Source organism: Ursus maritimus, unplaced genomic scaffold (assembly GCF_017311325.1).
Source record: "Ursus maritimus isolate PB19 unplaced genomic scaffold, ASM1731132v1 scaffold_5, whole genome shotgun sequence".
Classification (NCBI taxonomy): domain Eukaryota; kingdom Metazoa; phylum Chordata; class Mammalia; order Carnivora; family Ursidae; genus Ursus; species Ursus maritimus.
In genome coordinates this window covers 66,692,171-66,711,052 of record NW_024426663.1, presented here as the reverse complement: position 1 = coordinate 66,711,052, position 18,882 = coordinate 66,692,171, and the positions used below count along the sequence as shown (strand labels likewise).

The window sequence follows — 18,882 nt, the reverse complement described above, 5'->3', positions numbered from 1 at the left end:
AACACGGATTGGTGCATTGCTAACCGATGTTGCAGCTCAAGAAATGAGGGTCTGGGAAAGTAAGCTGCATGGGAAGCAACAGGGACAAAAAAAGGGCACTCATTACAATAATATAAAACCCCCGGGGGAGCCAAGTTTTTGGTCTAAAAAGCCTATACTTAACTCCCTCCCACCCGTCAGGCTGTCTCTATGTAGGGAACAGATTCGAAATGTACAGGATATTTACCTTCTTTGTGCAGGGAACATTCCTGATGCCGATGCCTGGGCAGCCACCTGCTGCGAGGCAACAAGGGCGGCGGAGGTCAAGCCTAATGGGGAAAAAATGTAGGGTTTTGGTGACATTTGGAAAGATAAGAGCAGGTACGGGGCCCCGGAGTAAAGGGCGACAGCGATCTGTCCTTTCCTAAACACACACACGGCATGTTTCATGCAGCAAGGACGGAGCACAAACGGCGTGGTCTAACCCACATCTACCCATTTACCCAAAACTCTGCAGTTGTCTTAATAGCTATTCAAAGAGAATACGGAGCTGTCCCTCTCTCAGATGCTGCATGGTGCTCAATGGTTTGCGCGCATTCCTGAACAGAAGCTCGGGAAAAATAGTAGGTACTGGGTCACAACCGGAATCAAGTCACAGTGAATGATGGAAGCAACACGCTATTTGCTCAGAACCCAAGACTTTCGTAATAACTTTGGTCACTTTAACATGTCCCCAGCGGAGGAACACAATGCACCCCGTAAGGAATTCACACGAAATCAACGAATCGAACTTAGAAATGGTCTTAACTTCTACCCTGCAAGAGAAAGATGGCAGGCAGTCCAGAGAACGGAAGGGCTCCAGATGGCATGAAGTTGCCTAATAGGAAGTGATTTTTCCTTCTACAGAAAACCACCCCGGAAAAGTGAGAATAAACAAGTGTAAACTTGGGGAAGAGGACTCTCCTGTGTCCTGTTTCTTCTTAACACCACTAGCTGACGGCGAGCAGCACAAGATGAATAAATAAAAATGACCCTTCACGTGTGCAGAGCACTGCCCACTTTGGGATGCACCTTTCTACAGGCTACCCTGTATTCACACAGCAGAAGAAGGGGCCATGTGGCAAGTACTATGAACTGAATGTGTCCCCCCCCAATTCCTATGTGGGTGCCCTACCCCCCAATGTAACTAACTATCTGAAGAGAGGACCTAAATAATTAAAGCTAAATGAGGTCATAAGGATGGTGCCCTAATCCAACAAGATCAGTGTCCTTAAAGAAGAGATATCAGAAGGTAGCGTGTGCGCATTCTCTCTCTCTCTCTCTCTCTCTCTCACACACACACACACACACACACACACACAAAGTATACACACACACACACACACAGAAGTACACAACAAGATGGCAGCTTCCTTCAAGCCAGGAACAGAGCGCTCACCACCAAGCAGCCATGCTGGTACCCTGATCTCAGACTCCCAGCCTCCAGAACTATGGGAAAAACGTCTGCTGTTGAAAGCCAGAGAGTCTGTGACATTTCACCTGGCAGTCTGAGCTGACTCACACAGCAAGAACCCGGCAGGTGGATCTGTTGGCAGCGATGGGGCCGGTACCCCCCCACCCCCTGCCGCCACGAGGTGACTGAGCTGGGACCAATGGCACCAGCTCGGCTAGTAACACCACAAATCGAAGGCTCTCTCACGTCGATTCTATGGTTTTTTCAAAATGTTTCTTCTTCTTCAAAGTCACAGCCATGAACGGCCGCAGAGAGTGCCTGATTTAGAGGCGATTAAAAGTGTTAAACTGGATCGTGTCGCTCCCATGACTTCCGGGGGCTGGGGGGGAGAGCAACTGGAAAGGCCTGCAGAGATCACGGCGATTTCACCAAGGCCTCTCCCCACCCCTCCTTTCTTCCTCCGCAATTTCCCTCAGGAGCTATCTGATCTTCTGATTGTTATATTCGGTGCCCGAGACACTGGCCGCCACCCCGGTCTGCGAGATAACAGTAAGCTGCCGATAACATCAACCAGTGACAATTATTAAGTGGGAGCCATCTCACATCTCGACAGAACACAAAAGATGTGGGCAATCGCCTCCGTTGTGTCACTAGGAAATACTAAGAAATAAGAATTAAGAACTGATTTACTCCCCAGAGTTAACGTGAACTCAAAGCTCAATATATTTATTTTAAGACATGAAAGGTACTTTGGGCAAACAGTTTTCCCAGCACAATGAGCCACTCGATAACGACGGGAACTGCTGACCTTGGAAAGGGTCATATTGACCAGGGATGAGTGGGTACCCCATGCCAACGTGGGTGTGGTGGTGCGTGTGCAGGTGTCGCTGGCCAAAGGGGGAGTGGCGGTCCCTCTCCCTTTCTGCCTCCCGCTCCCGCTCTGCCGTCGCCTTCTCCACGGGCTGCAACAGAAAAGAGAGATGGGCCCTTCTTAAAACTCTGAAAAACAACTGGTAGGAGCAGCAAACCACCTCTGTCCCTTGAGCAGTATTTGTCAATGATTAAAAAGCAAATGCGGAGATCCTTCACACGCCTTATTCACGGAAGACAACATCAAAAGGCATGCCTGAGTTTCGGCTGGAATTAAGCCAACACTAAAGAAATGCTCCCACCTAAAAGAAACCAAGGGGCATCAAGGTTTTTCTCAAATGGGGGAAATAAGAGAACTTTTCTTTATACCCACTCATAATCGCAAGATTATAATCTACCCAATTTTTTTTCCCAGAAACAACTTTCATACTTTGATCGAGGGGCAAAAAAAGTAGTCGCAGAGATTTAAGTCAAGTTTTCCAATCATCCTTGTATTTTGTTTACATTGGGAGAATCTATTTCGTAACTTCAACTATTCCGGTCTCTGTTTTAAGCCATTGAAAATACGCATCTCAGCATTGTTCGTCAATGTCGAGTACAGGAAATCGTTGCCCTATGCCTCTGGAAGCATTCCAGAATCTTCCCGTTTTTGAAGGTGCCTAGAGAAGCTCCTGGTTCTCCCAAATCACAGTTCAGTTAAGGACTGTCTTTCCTATACATTTCTACCCACCACAACTTTAACTTACCTAAAGGTTCTTTGTCCTCCCTTGAAAAATTCTCTGCCCTAGGAGTAGCCGCAGAAAGAGACCCATAAATCATCTTTTCTCACAGAGTCTCTGGTGGACGCATCCACACCACAGATCCTACATGCTATTCTAAACTTCTCTTTTCTAAGCAAGAACAACCACGTCCTTTGTCTGTCTTTTTCCTTGGGGGGTGGGGTGGGGAGGGGGGGAGCAAGGGTGGAGCCATCTTTCACAAAGGCACCTGTTCCCGTGGCTTCAGGAAGCTACGGGGACACAAGGAGGGATCAAGGGCATAACAGAGCAGATGCCGCCGCCAACATCCGATGGGGCATCAAAAATACTTCGCACCCAAAGGTGGTTCCCACGAATTTCAGCGTGCCCCTCCCCAGCACGCTCCTGGCAGTCGGGGCGGTGCATTCTGCAACAGAGGAGCTCACTGGCACCACACGCGCGTGCGCGGACCACTATTGTGTGTGTGAAAGCATCTCACGTGTGAACATTCCATGCTTGATGTGTGAGGATAAAACAGCATCTTGAAATCACAGCTGGGCTCGAAAGCCATTTATATTTCAAGACCGTTTCCTAGCTTGTCCCCTTCTCTCCCCCCCAAACCACGGCACTTTGAAGCAACAACAAAAGGCTAAGGCTTACGGCGGGAGACTTGCTGCGGTACTGGCTGGCGTGCTGTTGCAACAAGTCCAGCGCTTTCGACTCCGTCGTCGTTTTCGTGTTGATGCTAGGGCTGCCACTGACTTTCTCTGCCTCTTCTCTCCCCGACATCTTCCCATACACAGGATAATGAAATCCCGGAGAGAGGTAGGCCCCTGCAGGTGCACGACAAATACCACAGCAAGTTATGGGCGCCATCTTTTAAAAAACAAAACCAAGAGTCATCCGGGTTCCACGAATTTGGGACAAGAGTCGGAGATCTTAAAATAGGGGATGACATTAAGAGTGGGCTACATCATCGTTACACCGTACGCAGGCTCTCCGATTTTCTTCTCCCAGTTAATTCATCCTGATGAACGGAGGTTATAAACAGAATTGAGCTTATAGCCGTTTCATACATTTCTGTGTCCGCTTAAGTGAAAGGAATAGTAACTATAATGATTATGACAGTAAGTGCTTAGAATATTTTCATAGGCAATAAAGTATGCGTCAGTCTACCGGCTAGAGCAGACCGTCAGGGTCTACGCAAACGAGAGCTGAGGACGCTTGATGTTTTATCTGAACAAAGCAGAACAAAACAAAACAACCCCCCCCCCCAAAAAAACCCCTCATATTAAGTAAGTTTAACCTTGAGGACTTGAAGCAGCCTAAAAACAAGCAAAATAAAGGTTACTGGTGAAGCGTCTCATTTATCCTAAGTTTCTTACATAGCTAATATTTGCACGCAGCCTGTTCCCTCCAATATAGCGAGAACCCGCGACACGTACCAGGGTAACTGTGCATTAGGACGGGAGAGACAGCCCGGTATGCAGGGTGGCTGGGGTCATACATCTGTGGGTAAGGATAAGCATGCAAGTACTGTATGTAGGACTGATGCTGACTCATGGGCGAGGACACCGCCACTCTCGCTCCCCGAGAGTCCTTCCAGTTCACAGGCGTCTTTCCATCCTCATTTTTCAGCTTGCTCTCCTCCAGGGACTGAGAATCAGGACGCTTGGCCTCTTTGGGCTCCTCTTTAATGCTCGTTAGTGATACGGGAAGGCTGGGCACCCCCCCCTCCTTAGTGGGGGTCTTCCTGGGACTATCCTCTTTTAATTTCTTCTCCCTATCAAGCTCTTCTGACTTTTGCTGATCCAGGTATTTGGGCTGGTAGACGTAATGATGCCATGTCCTTGAATCTGGATCCTAATTTTTAAAAAAAAGAAAGAAAAAAAGAAAGAAAAGAAAAAGGAAACGAAAGAAAAAGGAAAGAATTTTGTTTTAAAATTTCAATTTGAAGCCAAACCCATGAATCACCATGACAGCATTATTAAATCTCTTACTTCTAATCCTAAATTCACATGTATTTCTGCCCTTGCACTGTGCAAGAGCCTTACCTCCCTCTCTCACAAAATCATGACGTCTAAGATAGGCATCATGATCCACCTCTTTTACACCAGACAAAACCAAAGCTTTTAAAGCTCCAGGAACATGGGGGTCGCACTGCTGCCCAGGGTGGAGCTGGGCCGCAAACTTAGGTCTGCGGGAATCCGGAGCCGGGCCCTTTGTGGGATCCTTCGACATTAAAACAGCATGCTCAGACACAAGTTACTTGAAAACTCATTTTCCCTTTACTATCTCACGTACGCAAGAAGAATTTTAAAATTCCCAACTCCAGCTAGTTCAAAGTAAATTTAAATCATCATCGTATCAATTAACATCAGTTAGCGGGGGAAACTCTTGGTTTCCTAACATATTTTCTTCACCTACAGCAGCTGAGGCTTAATATAAGGGCTCACATCCCCTGTGCAGACATGTTAATCAAAACAAAGTTTCAAATTAATAGCACACATTATAGCTTTTCTATTAGAAAACAAAGGCACCTCTAACCCCCCTCCAAACTGCATGGCTCTAATGCAGCCCTGTGAAGCCAGGGCCCGGTTCAGGCCTCCAGAAGTGGGGGAACTGAAGACCCCAAAAGGCTCTGTGACTCCCAGCCCATTCATGACAAAAACCCACGGGGTATTTAGGTCCCGAGAGAACATTCAGCCCTGGGGCTAAGTCTCAACTTGTAGGCAGTAGTGAGCATGGAGACGGGATCCCCTTGCTCTGAGATTCCCCAGGGATAAAAGCGTGGGAGTGGAGAGGGCGTCGGGACACTGGGAAACCCCAGAGTTAACTCTCAGGGGGCCACCGTGAGTGAGGATGCGTGCGCCATCACAGAAAGTGTCAGCAGGTGCGTGATTTCATGGTGGCTGGTTTTTAGGTGCCTGCCCGTGGAACCTCAGGCTGGCTGACAGAGGGTGACGGGTGGACTGCAGGAGGCCCCATGCACCCCGACACCCCCCACCCCTTCACCTCACAGGCCAAGGGCACTGAGCCCCGCTCCAGGGCTCTTAACACCTAGGCATCTCAGACATCATGTGAAAGGCACCTGGACCCCAAGTTTTATGAGAGACGAGTGGGAAATGTGTATCGAAGGTGCCAGGAGGACTTTGGAAATACAACAGAACAAACATTGTAGAGCCCAGACTCAGGGTCTCAGCGGCCACGTGGTAGAATTCCCTCACTCTGGACTCAGTAAGAAACTGGGGGACCTCGTCAGATTCCCAGTGAGTGAACGGCAGGGAACACCAGTCTGCAAAGCCCAGGTCCGAAGTTCCCTTCACTACCCAACACGACAAGGCCATCGTGAGTAACACAACGCTTGCGAGGTACGCAATAACTCCTGGGGGAACCTTTTCGAATATGTTTCAGGAGGAGAGGGATCAACCCTAATGAGCCCTTGGCTTATTTCCTGTGAAGACGTCTAACCAGATCAAGCCCAGACACGTCCACGTCTCAGACTCGCTCTCTCCCTGTGGGGGCCACGCTCCACAGTCTTACTTGTTTAAATCTCGAGGTTGGGTCTACACCTGTCTGCTTCATAGAGTCCATGACAGACTTCATTTCTACAGCCTCTTTAATAAGCTGGTGGTTTTCCATCTGCTTAGCTTTGAAGCTGTCGGCCTGAAGCTGCTGCTGGTGACTGGGGAGAAGCTGTGATTTACCTGTCTCCTCAGTTTTATTAGGCACTGGCGGCCCTAGTTTAGAATGGGTTTTGTTAGGCTCCGGGGTAGAGGGAGCTTTTGAGATTGTGGCAGACGGCAGGTTTTTCTGTTTACTGTCCTCCTTGCCCAGCTCTTTCAAGGGGAGCTCGTTTTTCCTGTCGCAGTCTCCTCTGCCAGCCTGGGCCATTTTCTGCTCTGCCAGCCTCTGGTCCTCATAGTACTTCTCGTACTGCTGTCTATAGGCAGGGCTGGTGGCCATCAGGGACTTCTGGTCCATATAGAGCCCATAGGCATACTGGCCGTAGTAAAGCGACTGCGCCAGGGCCGGGTGTCTCTGTGTGATCACCGACTGGTGCTGAGGCTGTAAGGATGCCGAGGTATGGTCCACCTTCTTGGCGTCGAGCTGCTCCGCCTTGTCTTTCTTTTCTGTGTCCTCCTCGGACTCCTTCTTGATCTTCAGGGCCTGCGTGCTCCCGCCGTTCCCAGCAGCAGGGGCTCCCACCTGCCCGGGGTGCATGTAACTTGGAGAATAGTAAGGATCGTAGCCGTGGTAGTAGGGAGAATGGGACTCTTTCATCTGAGATGATTGTGCTGTAGCCGAAGGATGCCCTTTGACAACACCCTCCTTACTAGAAATGATGTCTGATGGGGAACTGGCCTTGGACCGCATGCCCTCTGACCGGCTGTCGGAACCAAATGTCCGAATAGGCTGGGCTGCTGGTCTTGGCCGCAGACGTCTCGGCACCGTTCTGGGTGAGCACGTGCAGTGGGGCCATGGGTGCCTGGCCGTTCACCAAAGTGCTGCATTCCATCCTCGAGGCGCTGCCTATGGACGGGCTGGGGGCGTTGTCCGTGAAAGTGTAAACCTTATCCGCCTCGGCTTTGATGCTGGCCATTCGGCTCTCCTGAGATTCCGACAGTCCGTTAGCCAGCCCTTCACTCTTGCTGAGGTGGTCCTTTAAAAAATGCCCAGATAAATCTTTCCCTGCCCCCTTGGCATCTTCGAGTTTGCCCAGCTTGGCATCCAGCTTGGGGCTCCCCGACTCCTTCCCTTCTTTGTCCTTAAGCTTCCGCTTCTCCTTCTTCTTCTTGTCTTTGAGGGACACGAGAGCTGGGTTCACGGTGATGGGCTCCCCCATAATCGTGGGCTTTGGCTGAATGGGCTTCAACGGAGGGCTCTTTGGTGTGGCCTGCACAACAGTTGTGGTGAGGGAGGGCAGTCCGGGGATGGTCCCCGTTGTGGTGCTCGTAAAGGCTGCAGTCGGGATGGCGATGAGTTGCGGGGGTGCGGGAGCAGGCGCGGGGGCGGGGGCGATGGGCCGGGCAGTTTTAAGTTTAGAGAGATTTTTGTCCATTTTGCAGTTGTTGGCTTTCTTGCCCTTTTCTTTGTCGCCCGCACTCTTCTTGTCGATCAAGCCTTCCGCTTCGAGTTTGGGCATCTCGGCGGCCAAGCTGCCGTCTGCCGCCGGGCAACTGTCCAGGGCGGCCGTCATGTTGGAGATCACCGGGAGGTTGTTCAGCTCACTGTGAAGGCCCTTCTTTTTGCCAGAGTTCTTGCCTGCTTTAGAGCCAATGACAGAACCCGGACCATTGCTCATCAGCTCTCTCTTCCCCTTGGGAGTGCCAGGGGGGTGCCCAGAGCCAGGAGACGCGGGCGGCTTCACCTGCTCGTAGGCCGAGAGACTTGTGCTGGGCTCGCTGCACTCGAGCGCCACATGACTCAACGCCTCTTCGCAGTCTGAGATCTTGTCCTCGCTGTCGGGCTCGAACTCCAGCTTGTTCTCTGGGTCTAAGTGTGCGTGAGCTTGGTGGTACCTCAGCCCGTTGATGTGCTTGTACTTTTTGTTGCAGTTGGGGTGGGGGCAGTCGATTAACACTGGAGAGGAGCAGCCTTGGTCCAAAAAAGTAGTCTCTGGTTTCCCTTGAGGAGTGGTCGGAGTGCTTCTGGAATTTGTGCGGACACGCTTCCCGGGCTTATTGTCCTCGGAGCTGGAATTCAGGTCCAGCTCCATCGGGGGCTTGTTTTTCCTTTTGTTGGTGGAGGAGGGGCTGGCTTTGATGTCCTCGGCGGCGCAATTTGGGGGTGTCCTTCGCCCACTGGCGTTGAGGCTGCCCCGCCTCCCCTTCCCATTGGCCCCCCCTCTGTTCTTGTTGTGCAGCCCTCTGGACTCCGCGAAGCTGGCCTCTGAGCCCGGAGCCGCCGCGGCAGACCTGGCTCTCTTCCCTCGGCCCCGGCCCCCTCTCATCTCCAGGTCGCTGGTCGGGGACTCACAGAACCTAGGAAAGCAAGCAACAGACGTCAAAATGAGCACTCCCAAAAGAGCCAGGTGAAAACAGGAGGCACACAATGCAGGCAAGAGCGGCCAACAGCCCTGCAGCTTGAAGGCTGGGCCCAGAAAAGGAAACACACCCTGTCCTTCCGCTGACAGCGGCGTTCCCTGCAGAAGAACCGGCTAGGGAGGGTGTATATTCTTCAGAACACCAAAGAAAAATGGCTGGGATAGCTAGCTTCGAATCCAGTTCAAAGTCCCATTTTAAGAAGAGAAGGAAACAAAGGAGAGAGGGAGAAGGGGCAGGGAGGACTCTCTGTGACTGAGAAGAAATCCGGCATCTGCATTTCACTGTGTGCAAGCCTGAACTGATCGTTCCTCTTTTGCCTGGTTTCAATTACAGGCAGACTTTTATGCATTATTAATCTATCTCTCAGGTTTCTTTGCAAAGAGAGGACAGGGGGAAGGAGAAGGGAAGAGGAAGGTGGAGAGAAAACAGAGCTCTTGAAATAAAAGGCCCTGTGCATACCTGGGAGGGGCCCAGTCGTGCTTGGTGCAGTCCAGCAGGGTCCCTACGTAAGTCTTGTTCCTCCACGTGACATTGACCACTAGAACACCTGCAGGAATGGATAATGAAGAGAACCACGGTTAGCACTGATTCCTCTATTTCCAGATGATGATGATGACGGTGATGGCAATTATTTTACCAGCAAAGTTCTATTCTCATTTGCTTTCAAAAGCTGTGGTTTACATTCTTCCTCTTTCTGGTTTCAGTGACCTCAAGTGAAAACCCACAGGAAATTGTGTGTGTGTGTGTGTGTGTGTGTGTGTGTGTGTGTGTGTGTAATCATGCCTGTGCGCATGCGGTACAAAGGGTAATACCGTGTGTGAGAGTGTAATCAAGATACTGCTGACAGAAGGAAATGGTTTTTGCCATGTCCTGCCGTAAAACAGCAACACTCACCTCTTAATTTTTCTATTATTACACATAATTGCTTTCGCCTGGCAAGCAGCCAACAAAAACTAAGCGCCAGTTACCAGCGCTTTAACCAGAAGGTGACTGAAAGGCATCGGCTTTGTTTCCAATTCAACAATATAAAATCATGGTGATTTTTATTTAGAAAAACATTATGCGAGTGCACAAAAATAGGCGGAGAAGGGGAGAGCGGGGGGCTTAGAGTCCAGAGAGCAGACAATCAGCTATGACTTCTCTTTCATTCTAATCCTCCCCTCTCTGGCTTTGTGAGACAAGCATCAGCCACGGTATGGTATCTGTTTCACTGTTTGGTCTTGTTTCATATTAAGGACTCCTAAAATAGCCCTCTTAAGAAAATAAATGTGCACAATAGGTTTGCTCTTGGGGTTATCTTTAGAATCAACTTTAGTAAGCATTTGCCACAGAGGATTAGAAGAAAAATCTCAAAACCAACACACTTGTTTCCTGCAAGCCATTCTGCTTTTCCCAACTGCTTTGCAGACAGACAATTTAATTTAGCACTGCATCTGTGAATTACTAAACTTAAGTGCACTTAGTATACCAAATGTCACAGGAAAACAAAATAGAACATCCTCTTTATTTCTCTAGGGGACAAGCGCCATATATATTTTTTAATCACCCCTTAAAAACGTACGATAAAAGGACCTCGATTTTGAGACATACCTAAAATATTAGGGTAAATAAATGAAACATTTAAGTGAGCCTTTGTTTTCTCTGCTATACCTACAATCCATTCTATCTTGGAAACGCCAAGGGACAGTACTCAAAGCCTACTTCTAGCTGGTTTGCTCACTCACTCACTGCCATTTTGAATTGTCTAGAAAACCCGTATTGCACCCCTTTACCGTAAGGGACACCTCACAAGGTTAAGACTAATTTCCTTGGGAACGTTTTCACGGCAGGTAAAAATATTTGAATGGTTGGAACTCAGGTAGTGGGGAAGGAGGGATTTCTTTCAAAAGTCTCCGAAAGAGATTTAAAAATGGTTTCCCACATGCTCTCTGTTGCTATTAGGTGACAACTGAATTTACTCACTGCAGCGATGGTGGGGTGGTGGGAGGAGGTGGGAGGGGGACGGGAATGTAGCAAAGCAAGCATTTCCTCAAATCATGGTTGATTCCATTCTAATTCCCTGGGGAAATTTTTTTTAAAACCACTGAGTATAAAAATTCATATTGAGATGAGAATCAATGGTAATTAGGCATTTGGTCAAAATTTGCACAAGAAGAACAATTGGAGGAAAGGATTCTTTATGAGCACATCCCTCCAGGAAAAGGGAGGGGGTGGGCGGGGAGGCGAAGGGGAAGACGGAGCTGGTTTTCTCATCATGTGCTCTCTGGGGCACTGTGTGTGGTGTCAAAGACCTTTGCAGCTGCTTAAAATTCTTCAGCATGTCAGCTATATTTACAGTGCGGGAACATATCTGTATTACCACAAGGTGACTGCATTTTAGCTTTAGACGCAATAGGGCTGAATCACTGCGTTCCCGAGTCCCTGATGTAGCACAAATGTATAATTAAAATTGCTTGAAAGGAAACATGAAAGAAACAACAAACCCTCCATTCTTGCAGTAATAAAATTAAAAACAGGAAAAGTCTGCACAGACACTTAACATTTGTCTGCAGTGAAAGGCTTTTGTTATTGCTTTTCCCCTAAGGGTTTCGCGTTTCCAGCAAACGCGGGCCGCCGATTGGCCGGCGCCTGCTGGGAACGCTCGCGTCTGATTGGCTGGGCCCAGGGCGGTCGCCCGGAGCCGCGAGGCGGCGGCCGCGGATAAAGGGGCTCCGCGGAGGACTGGGGCCGCCGCGGCGCTCGGGGCGCCGCGCACGCCCGCTCGCAGCCCCCGGGACCGAATCTGTGCTTCCCCAGACAGGACCCAGGGAAACGTGGGGACCCCGAACAGGCAGTCAGCCGCTGCTACTGCTGTGGGGCTACCGCGCTGGAAGCTGTCACAAAGACTGAGCTCACACTGCGGCTTGCACACCGTAAAACCAGTCCCACCGCCGGAGGCTGTGTTTCTAGAAGCCACACCGGCAGACCTCGTGGGGAAGCACTAGCGAGACTGCTAGCATCACCAGTATCCGCACTCCACGGGGAAGAAAAAAAAAAGTCCCGTCAAGTCCATTCCCAACTTCAATAGGGCCTCAATCAGCCAGCGTGGTTTTTCTAGAAGCCCTCGGTATTCGAAATGCTCAAAATAAATGCTCTGCTCCCGGGGAGATTTTTTTGAAGAGTCTCCATCAAGCAGGGCTAATTAAATACGTGTGCCTGTATCTATTTTTCTTTCTGCCACAGAGTATTTCTATCTGCCTAGCATTCACGTGCGAGTATACACACGCACATGTTTGCACAGCCGAACTGGAAAGAAGGCTTAAGGAATGCTTCTCATATGAACTACAAAGTGTATTGTTTCTTTGTAAGGGAAGTCTGTGTTTACACAACATCCCATTGTGAGGGGCCAAGTAGAAAGGTGGTGTTTCAGCCCTCCAACATGCAAATGGTTTATCGTTTTTTGCTGAAGTCCCAACAGCGTGAACACTTTGTCACCCATGGGCATGTAAAGTGGACTCTACTTTTGAAATAACCAAAATGAAAATTAGTCCTTTAAAAGTTCTACTTTGAATTTCATAAATCTGGGTGCAGTTGTGTTTCTCATTTATCTTATATACACTGGAAATAAATATACATGTGTTCCAAACGGATTTGGTATTTCTTTTAATGCACATTTATTCTTCCAAATGCCTCGCCTGTGACCCAGGTGCTGGGGACACTCTACACCAGCCTTTTTCATCTTTATATTCTCCAGTATCCCTCTAGGTTTATTGTCTTCCTCTCCCACCCAGGGAATGGTCTTTCTCAAAGTGCTAATAATGCCTGCCCTGAAACGTTTTATATTTGAAAAAGATCTGAAGATTAGTGCCAATTAAGTATGACTACAGCTGAAAACAGCAATGGATGGTCTGTGTGTGCTCACCACACAGGGTTTTCTTATTTATATTAAGGTTTTGTACCGGATACTGACACAGAATCTAAGCTACTGTCCCATAAAACATGTATTATCTACAGGACACTTAAAAAGAACACGCTCTGTGTTCTACAATGTAGAGCCTGTGACCTCTACAAGCCAAAAGAGCCCTGAGATCACGTAAGGATTCCACAGTCCCAGGGTTCTAACTACTTGCTCTTGTCATACTTAGCAGTGAGGTGCTCCCAGGGAGGCGATCAGGCCCATTAAGCATTTAATGCGCAACCTGAGGGTATCCGCTAGGTACTTATTTGGTGCTATGGAATCAGCCACGGTCTAGCTGGACCTCCATCCAAACTCCATCCTGCAAGAGCTTGCAAACTGAGAACCAACACAGGCACACCCTGTCATCCAGAAAGGGAAGGGTAGCTTACGGATTACCCATACCTATGCAGCAGCTCCCTTAATCCATCACATTAAACTAGACCCTGGATGAGATGTTCCTCGGGCTTACCCTGCCCACAGTCCCTGCTCAGAGGGGAGTCTTCCGCGACTAGACTCCTAAAACAGTAATCCTCACCCTGGCTTCGTTGGATGGTTCCAGCGATGGGTGTCTAAAGCTGAGGCAGCCAAACAGGGACTTTTTTTGGGAATCGGAATTAGTCACAAGGAAAATTGATAATAGAAGTAGAAATCTCAAGGTCACAAGGTACTAGAGGCTGAGAGGACTACAGCAGGCCAAAGCCCTAAGGACACAAGAGCTAGGAGATGAGGAAGCCGATGGGTGCAAGGCCCTCGGTACCTGTGTTGTGTGTCCCTTCTTCCTCCTTTTCATCAGAGACAGGGGTTCACCAGCACCCAGGACTGCCCCATTTTTCTCCAGCCATCCTGTTAAAAAGTTGTTCCTGGTTCTCCACTGAAATCTGTTTTTGAATACCTTGCTCCCAGAGGGGCCTTCTGATACCCTGCAGGGAAAGTCTTCCCACCGTCCATGCACAGGCTTTCACCCAGGCAAGGACAACGACCATGGAAACATTCTCGCCTCCAGCTCACTCTCTTTTTTCTTCCCCCTCCAGCCGAAATGAGTTTCTTCAACCACTGTTTATGCCACAATTTCAATCCCCTTAAGATGTCCTAGTCCCAATCTCCAAGGGAAGTTCCTCATGAATTAGCACCAAAGAGAGACAAAGGCCAATGTTCCCTCTTCTCTGAATGCTCTCCGCTCCCACGCCGATGGTGTATGCCACCAAAACACGGCCACCCCCTCCCGAGGCCCCCACTGCGCTCCACACCCAGTCCTCTGACCAGTGGACGCTCACCAGGATCCGTGCTTGCCTCTGAGTCCACGGCTAGACACTCCCCAACCTCCCGCCCGGCACACTCAGGTCTGTGACGGCTAAGTGAGGGACTGCAGGTGTGCCACTTACGGGCCTGGCCCACAACAATGCCCCCGTGCATGTACTTCTAACCTCCTCCTCGTTCTGGCTGGCTGGCACGGAGACTACAGTGACCCTGAACGCCACCACAGGATGGCAGGGTCTCCTTCATCTGGGACCCTGAACGACAGGGAAAACCCACCAAACGCATACCAAACTCAGTCTATCAGGGAAGCGTCAAAGAAGCTCCTCCCACATTTGAACACTACCAAGGCTCACTCTCTCAGCCTCGTACACAGCCCCTTCCTATGCCCCTCCTCCCACCAGAACACCCTCCCTGGAACACAGGAGCGGGGCTGCACCTGTCCCACCTGCGAGCACAGGGCTCAGCGCACACAGAGTGCACTCAACACCTGAGAACTAGGGCATGGTGACAGAAGCGACTAGATCTGAATCCTTCTTTTCACTGTCACCATACTTTTTCAATAAGTGTAATCTCCCACGAGCGCAGAGATGATAGAAATTCTCTATGGAGAGACTATACTCCAAAGAGGTGATAAATATGGTTTATGAATTACTGTTTCTGGGATTCGTGAAGACGTTTCCTCAAGAACTGGGTAAATGCCTGATTTCCCAGCGGGTCAGCATAACTCTGTTTGTATTACAGTTTAAAGACTGTTTCAGAGTCTTTAAAGCGCCTCATCCCTGGGACAGGCGTCTCTGCCAAGCATTGCAAATGCCGAATTTGGAATCAGACGTCTTTTTTTTTTTTTTGAACTCCTATTCAGACTACCACATCTGGATGGACTTGGCGTGCACTCATGCAGAAAACAGAAACCTCACTCTAATAACACCGAAATGGAACCCAGTTATGCCGCAAACCTTTTTTTTTTTTTTTTGAAGTTTACACATTTCTTTCCTTTTATATATTTTTTCTAGTGGAAACATTAGTGACAATCAAAAGGCCACAATATGCTGGTTTCATGCGTTCGGGATAAAGTTCATACACTCTGAGTATCATATTACCCTACATTTTTACACAACATGACCATTGTACAAGGTATGAGTTATCACCACTGCTTGGGACTCCAACTCCCTCCCCTCCCACATTTTACTGTTGTGGTTTTGCTGTATCCAATGCTGGGACTTTCTTAAGAAGGTTGAGTCTTGTATATACATACTTGTTCATTTTTCTGGCTCCAGAGTACCTAACCTTCGGAAAGAGCTTTCTTCAAAGGACAAAACTGAGTTTCTAACTCTTTGGGGAAATGTTTAATTGACAACTAAGGCTGCCAATGGAATCTCCGAGGGCCAAAGAGCAGAGGGGACTTGCCTACCTCCCTATGCCAAGTATCCCTGGAGCATTAGGACAGGAAAAGCATTGTCACATGACCAGAAAAATGCAGGGGGTTTTTTCTTTTTCTTTTTTTTTTAAAGAGCCCTACTGCTGAGCTGAATGTTTGAAGAGTCACTTTAACCACATCCTGTAATCAAACCATCTGGAACACAGCGCTGCGATTAGTCACCCTGAACATTGGGCTTTATCTGAACAAATAGTGTAAGGCAATGGAGCTCGGGAGATAGGGCAGCACTAACAAAGGGGAGTGTAATGAAACACTTTATGCCCTAGTGTGCCGCCACCCCAGCCATAAACCCCAGACGCACTCTGCTCTGGTGTTAATGTACTACTTCATGAAAGCACAGTGAGCTTAAAGATTAAAGGGCTGACGGGCTAAAAATTGCTGGTTTGGATAGATGTTCTCTGCTGGCGGCTGGACTATGTTGGCACCGCTCTATCTACGTTAATTATAACCTCTCAGATGACGATTCAGCATTCCTTTTAGGGTTCGGTGTTATTTTCAGGACATCAGGAACAAGGTGCATTTATGGGAGGATCATAATGATTCTTTACTTGCCAGAGGTTCATCTGAACACCGAGACACCGCTTTTTGGTTCCTCCAAACCCTAGCCACCAATCACAAGAAAAACGTACCCGCGAGAAGTCCAAACAAATTGGCTAAGCCAACCCCAGAGAGCAAAAGGCAATGGCAGAATGGTGTTCTAATCTCTATGTTAAAAGATGGTGCTCTTCCTGGACTGAGCTGATCTTTTTCAAAAGTACATTTGATCACTGGGATACCATCTATGGAAATCTTATTTAAAAAAACAAAAACAAAAAAACCTGAAAGGATTCCCCCCCTAAATACATTGAATAAGCCCTAAGAGGGGAGGAGAAAAAAAAAAAAAAAACAACATAGCTAAAGAAACCTTGTTTCCCCATGGGTCTTATGGTTTAATACACAAAAGAACACACAGCCACTTCCATCACTGTCACCGCCCCCGCAGCCTTTGTTCTGAGGCCTGATGAGCTGTATTGATTTGGGAAAATCATTGAGCTTCTTGGAAAACTAGACTCTCGCTTATTCACTGCCATCTATTTCTTTCCCATGAAGACAGGTGGTCAATACCCAGTTGACTGGTCAGCTAAAAGAGGCTCTTGCTGCTTTTCTTTTCTCGCTTCCCTAGTAACATGATCCTTTCCCACTTCTAGAAAACACAATGGCCTGTTAAAAAGTCTGGTGGGGAGGATGAGGGAGCAGAAATAAGGCTTTTGTAAGGCACCTCGGGGGAACGCTGAAGTGCCATGCCAGACATTTGCATGGGGGCCTGCACGGGCGTCCGTGGCTGGTCACAAGATTTTCACTGACCCAAGCATGACGCGGGTGGAATCGTTCATGAAAACTTTGACAGCCCAAGATAGGACTTTCAAAAATACATCAAATCAAAACAGATCACTAGAACCTAGTGTTAATTTCAGAAAGAGATGCTTTCCTTTTTTTTTTTTAAATAATCGGTACGTAAGTTTCAATAAGTTTCATAATTATAAGATGTCCTAAGTGTCATTACAGACTTTTCAGGGAACAAGGAGCATAATGGGAAGAAAAAAAAAATCCACAGGGAGATCTTTACAAAGCGATTTTAAACATGATGAGAACAAAAGACACTTGATTTTAAGTTACGCAGACATACGCATCCTAAGGAAACATTATCCTTGATGGCTTGAGGCTACTCTTGAAACACAGATAAACTGCAACCACTCACCCCACAATACTGCTTAGAGGCAGAAGGCCCTCCCACCTGGGGATAGGCAGGAGGACAGGTTTCAGGTGACACTGCTGGGAACAAGGGGGGGGGGGAGAACGAGCCCCCCTAAGCTTGCTTCGACAGGCAGCAAGTCACACTTAACACTTAGGCAGACTGCATTAAAAGCTACCCCTGCACCCCAAGGGGATGCTCTGTAGCCTGTGGTCTATCAAGGCTCCGGCAACCACAGTAAAATGAAGTGATATGCTCAAGGAAAAGATAAAAGATGAAGGGTGGGGGGAGGCAGAGGGGAAAAAGAGGGGAGACAGGACAAAAAAACACAAAGTCTTCTGAGACAGACATTTGGAAGAATGTCAATGCACGAAGCCACCGTGTCCACATACGTAGCCTATGTATGTAGGTATACACTTGTATAAAGAGGTTTCATTTCTAGTCTTTGATCAAACTTTCCAGTAAGTAATGCCCTGCGGCTGGCTGGCATGGAGATAAGCTACAGAACCACTCCGATTTCTGGTGCAAAGTTCCAAGCCTGAATTTTCCCCTGCTCCTTTGCATTTATATCTCTGAAAGCGGATGAGTGTCAACGAATGATTTCTAGATCCTCAAACCCTCTCCTTTTTTAAGGTACAATTTCCTCACTGGAGTAGCAGAAGGATTTCTCATTCCCCCTCCTCCCTGTCTTCATGGGAAGACCAGGGTTCAGTGCCAACTGTAACAGAATGGACTCATCTCCCCCCCTCTGGTCTCACAAACTTTAATTATTAGCTCATTAGGAGATCTTTTTTTTTCTTCCTTAATATAAAAGCTTTCAAAAGTTGGGGAAAGGGATCTAATAAATATTTTATTGAAGTAGGTTTACTCTGAGCCACGGTCACGATACGGTTCTTACCTATCTAGGACCTCCTACCACGTTGCTCCTTTAAGAGTGTTATTTTAGGAGGCAGGGGTGTACAAGGGGCTGATGAATAAACCAGCACGTAAACCAGGATTCCCCCTGCCCCGGGCCCCCCGCAACGGAAGGGACACAGCCTCAACACAATCCCACGATCAGACCCGCCTGCCACGGAAGATATGCCACTAAAAGAATGCAGGCCTTTCGTTTCCTGCAGTTAATATTAACCACTGCATCTTTTCCGCTTACAACCCCTACAGCCAGGATCTCTACAATGTCGTCAGTTCAACTTCAAAAACAGGTAAAGAAAATGGCAAGACCAGACCAAAAAAAAAAATCAACCAAACCTCCAGGCTCCACACCACTGCCCCTGGAAGAGAGCATTCTCAGGCCGAAAGCGGGAGGAAGGGTGTGAGATGCTATGAATTCGGAAAGTCGCTTACCAAATATCTGCAACTCCCCCAGTTCCAGGTGCAGACAGAAGTCTGTTTCTGGCCCACCGCTGCCCCCCCCCCCCCCCCCCCCCCCCCC

The 18,882-nt window shown here is 48.4% G+C and overlaps 1 protein-coding gene across 1 annotated transcript in view; it reads right to left on the bottom strand.

The window, feature by feature from the left end:
• Positions 1-222: 222 nt before the first annotated feature.
• ZNF608 (zinc finger protein 608) overlaps positions 223-18,882 on the bottom strand; it is a 55,893-nt gene continuing 37,233 nt past the window's right edge. Inside the window, 7 exon segments of the mRNA XM_040622526.1 lie at positions 223-308; positions 2,241-2,394; positions 3,700-3,872; positions 4,485-4,902; positions 6,583-7,441; positions 7,443-9,023; positions 9,546-9,633. Coding sequence (XP_040478460.1) covers positions 223-308; positions 2,241-2,394; positions 3,700-3,872; positions 4,485-4,902; positions 6,583-7,441; positions 7,443-9,023; positions 9,546-9,633 — 3,359 coding nt within the window.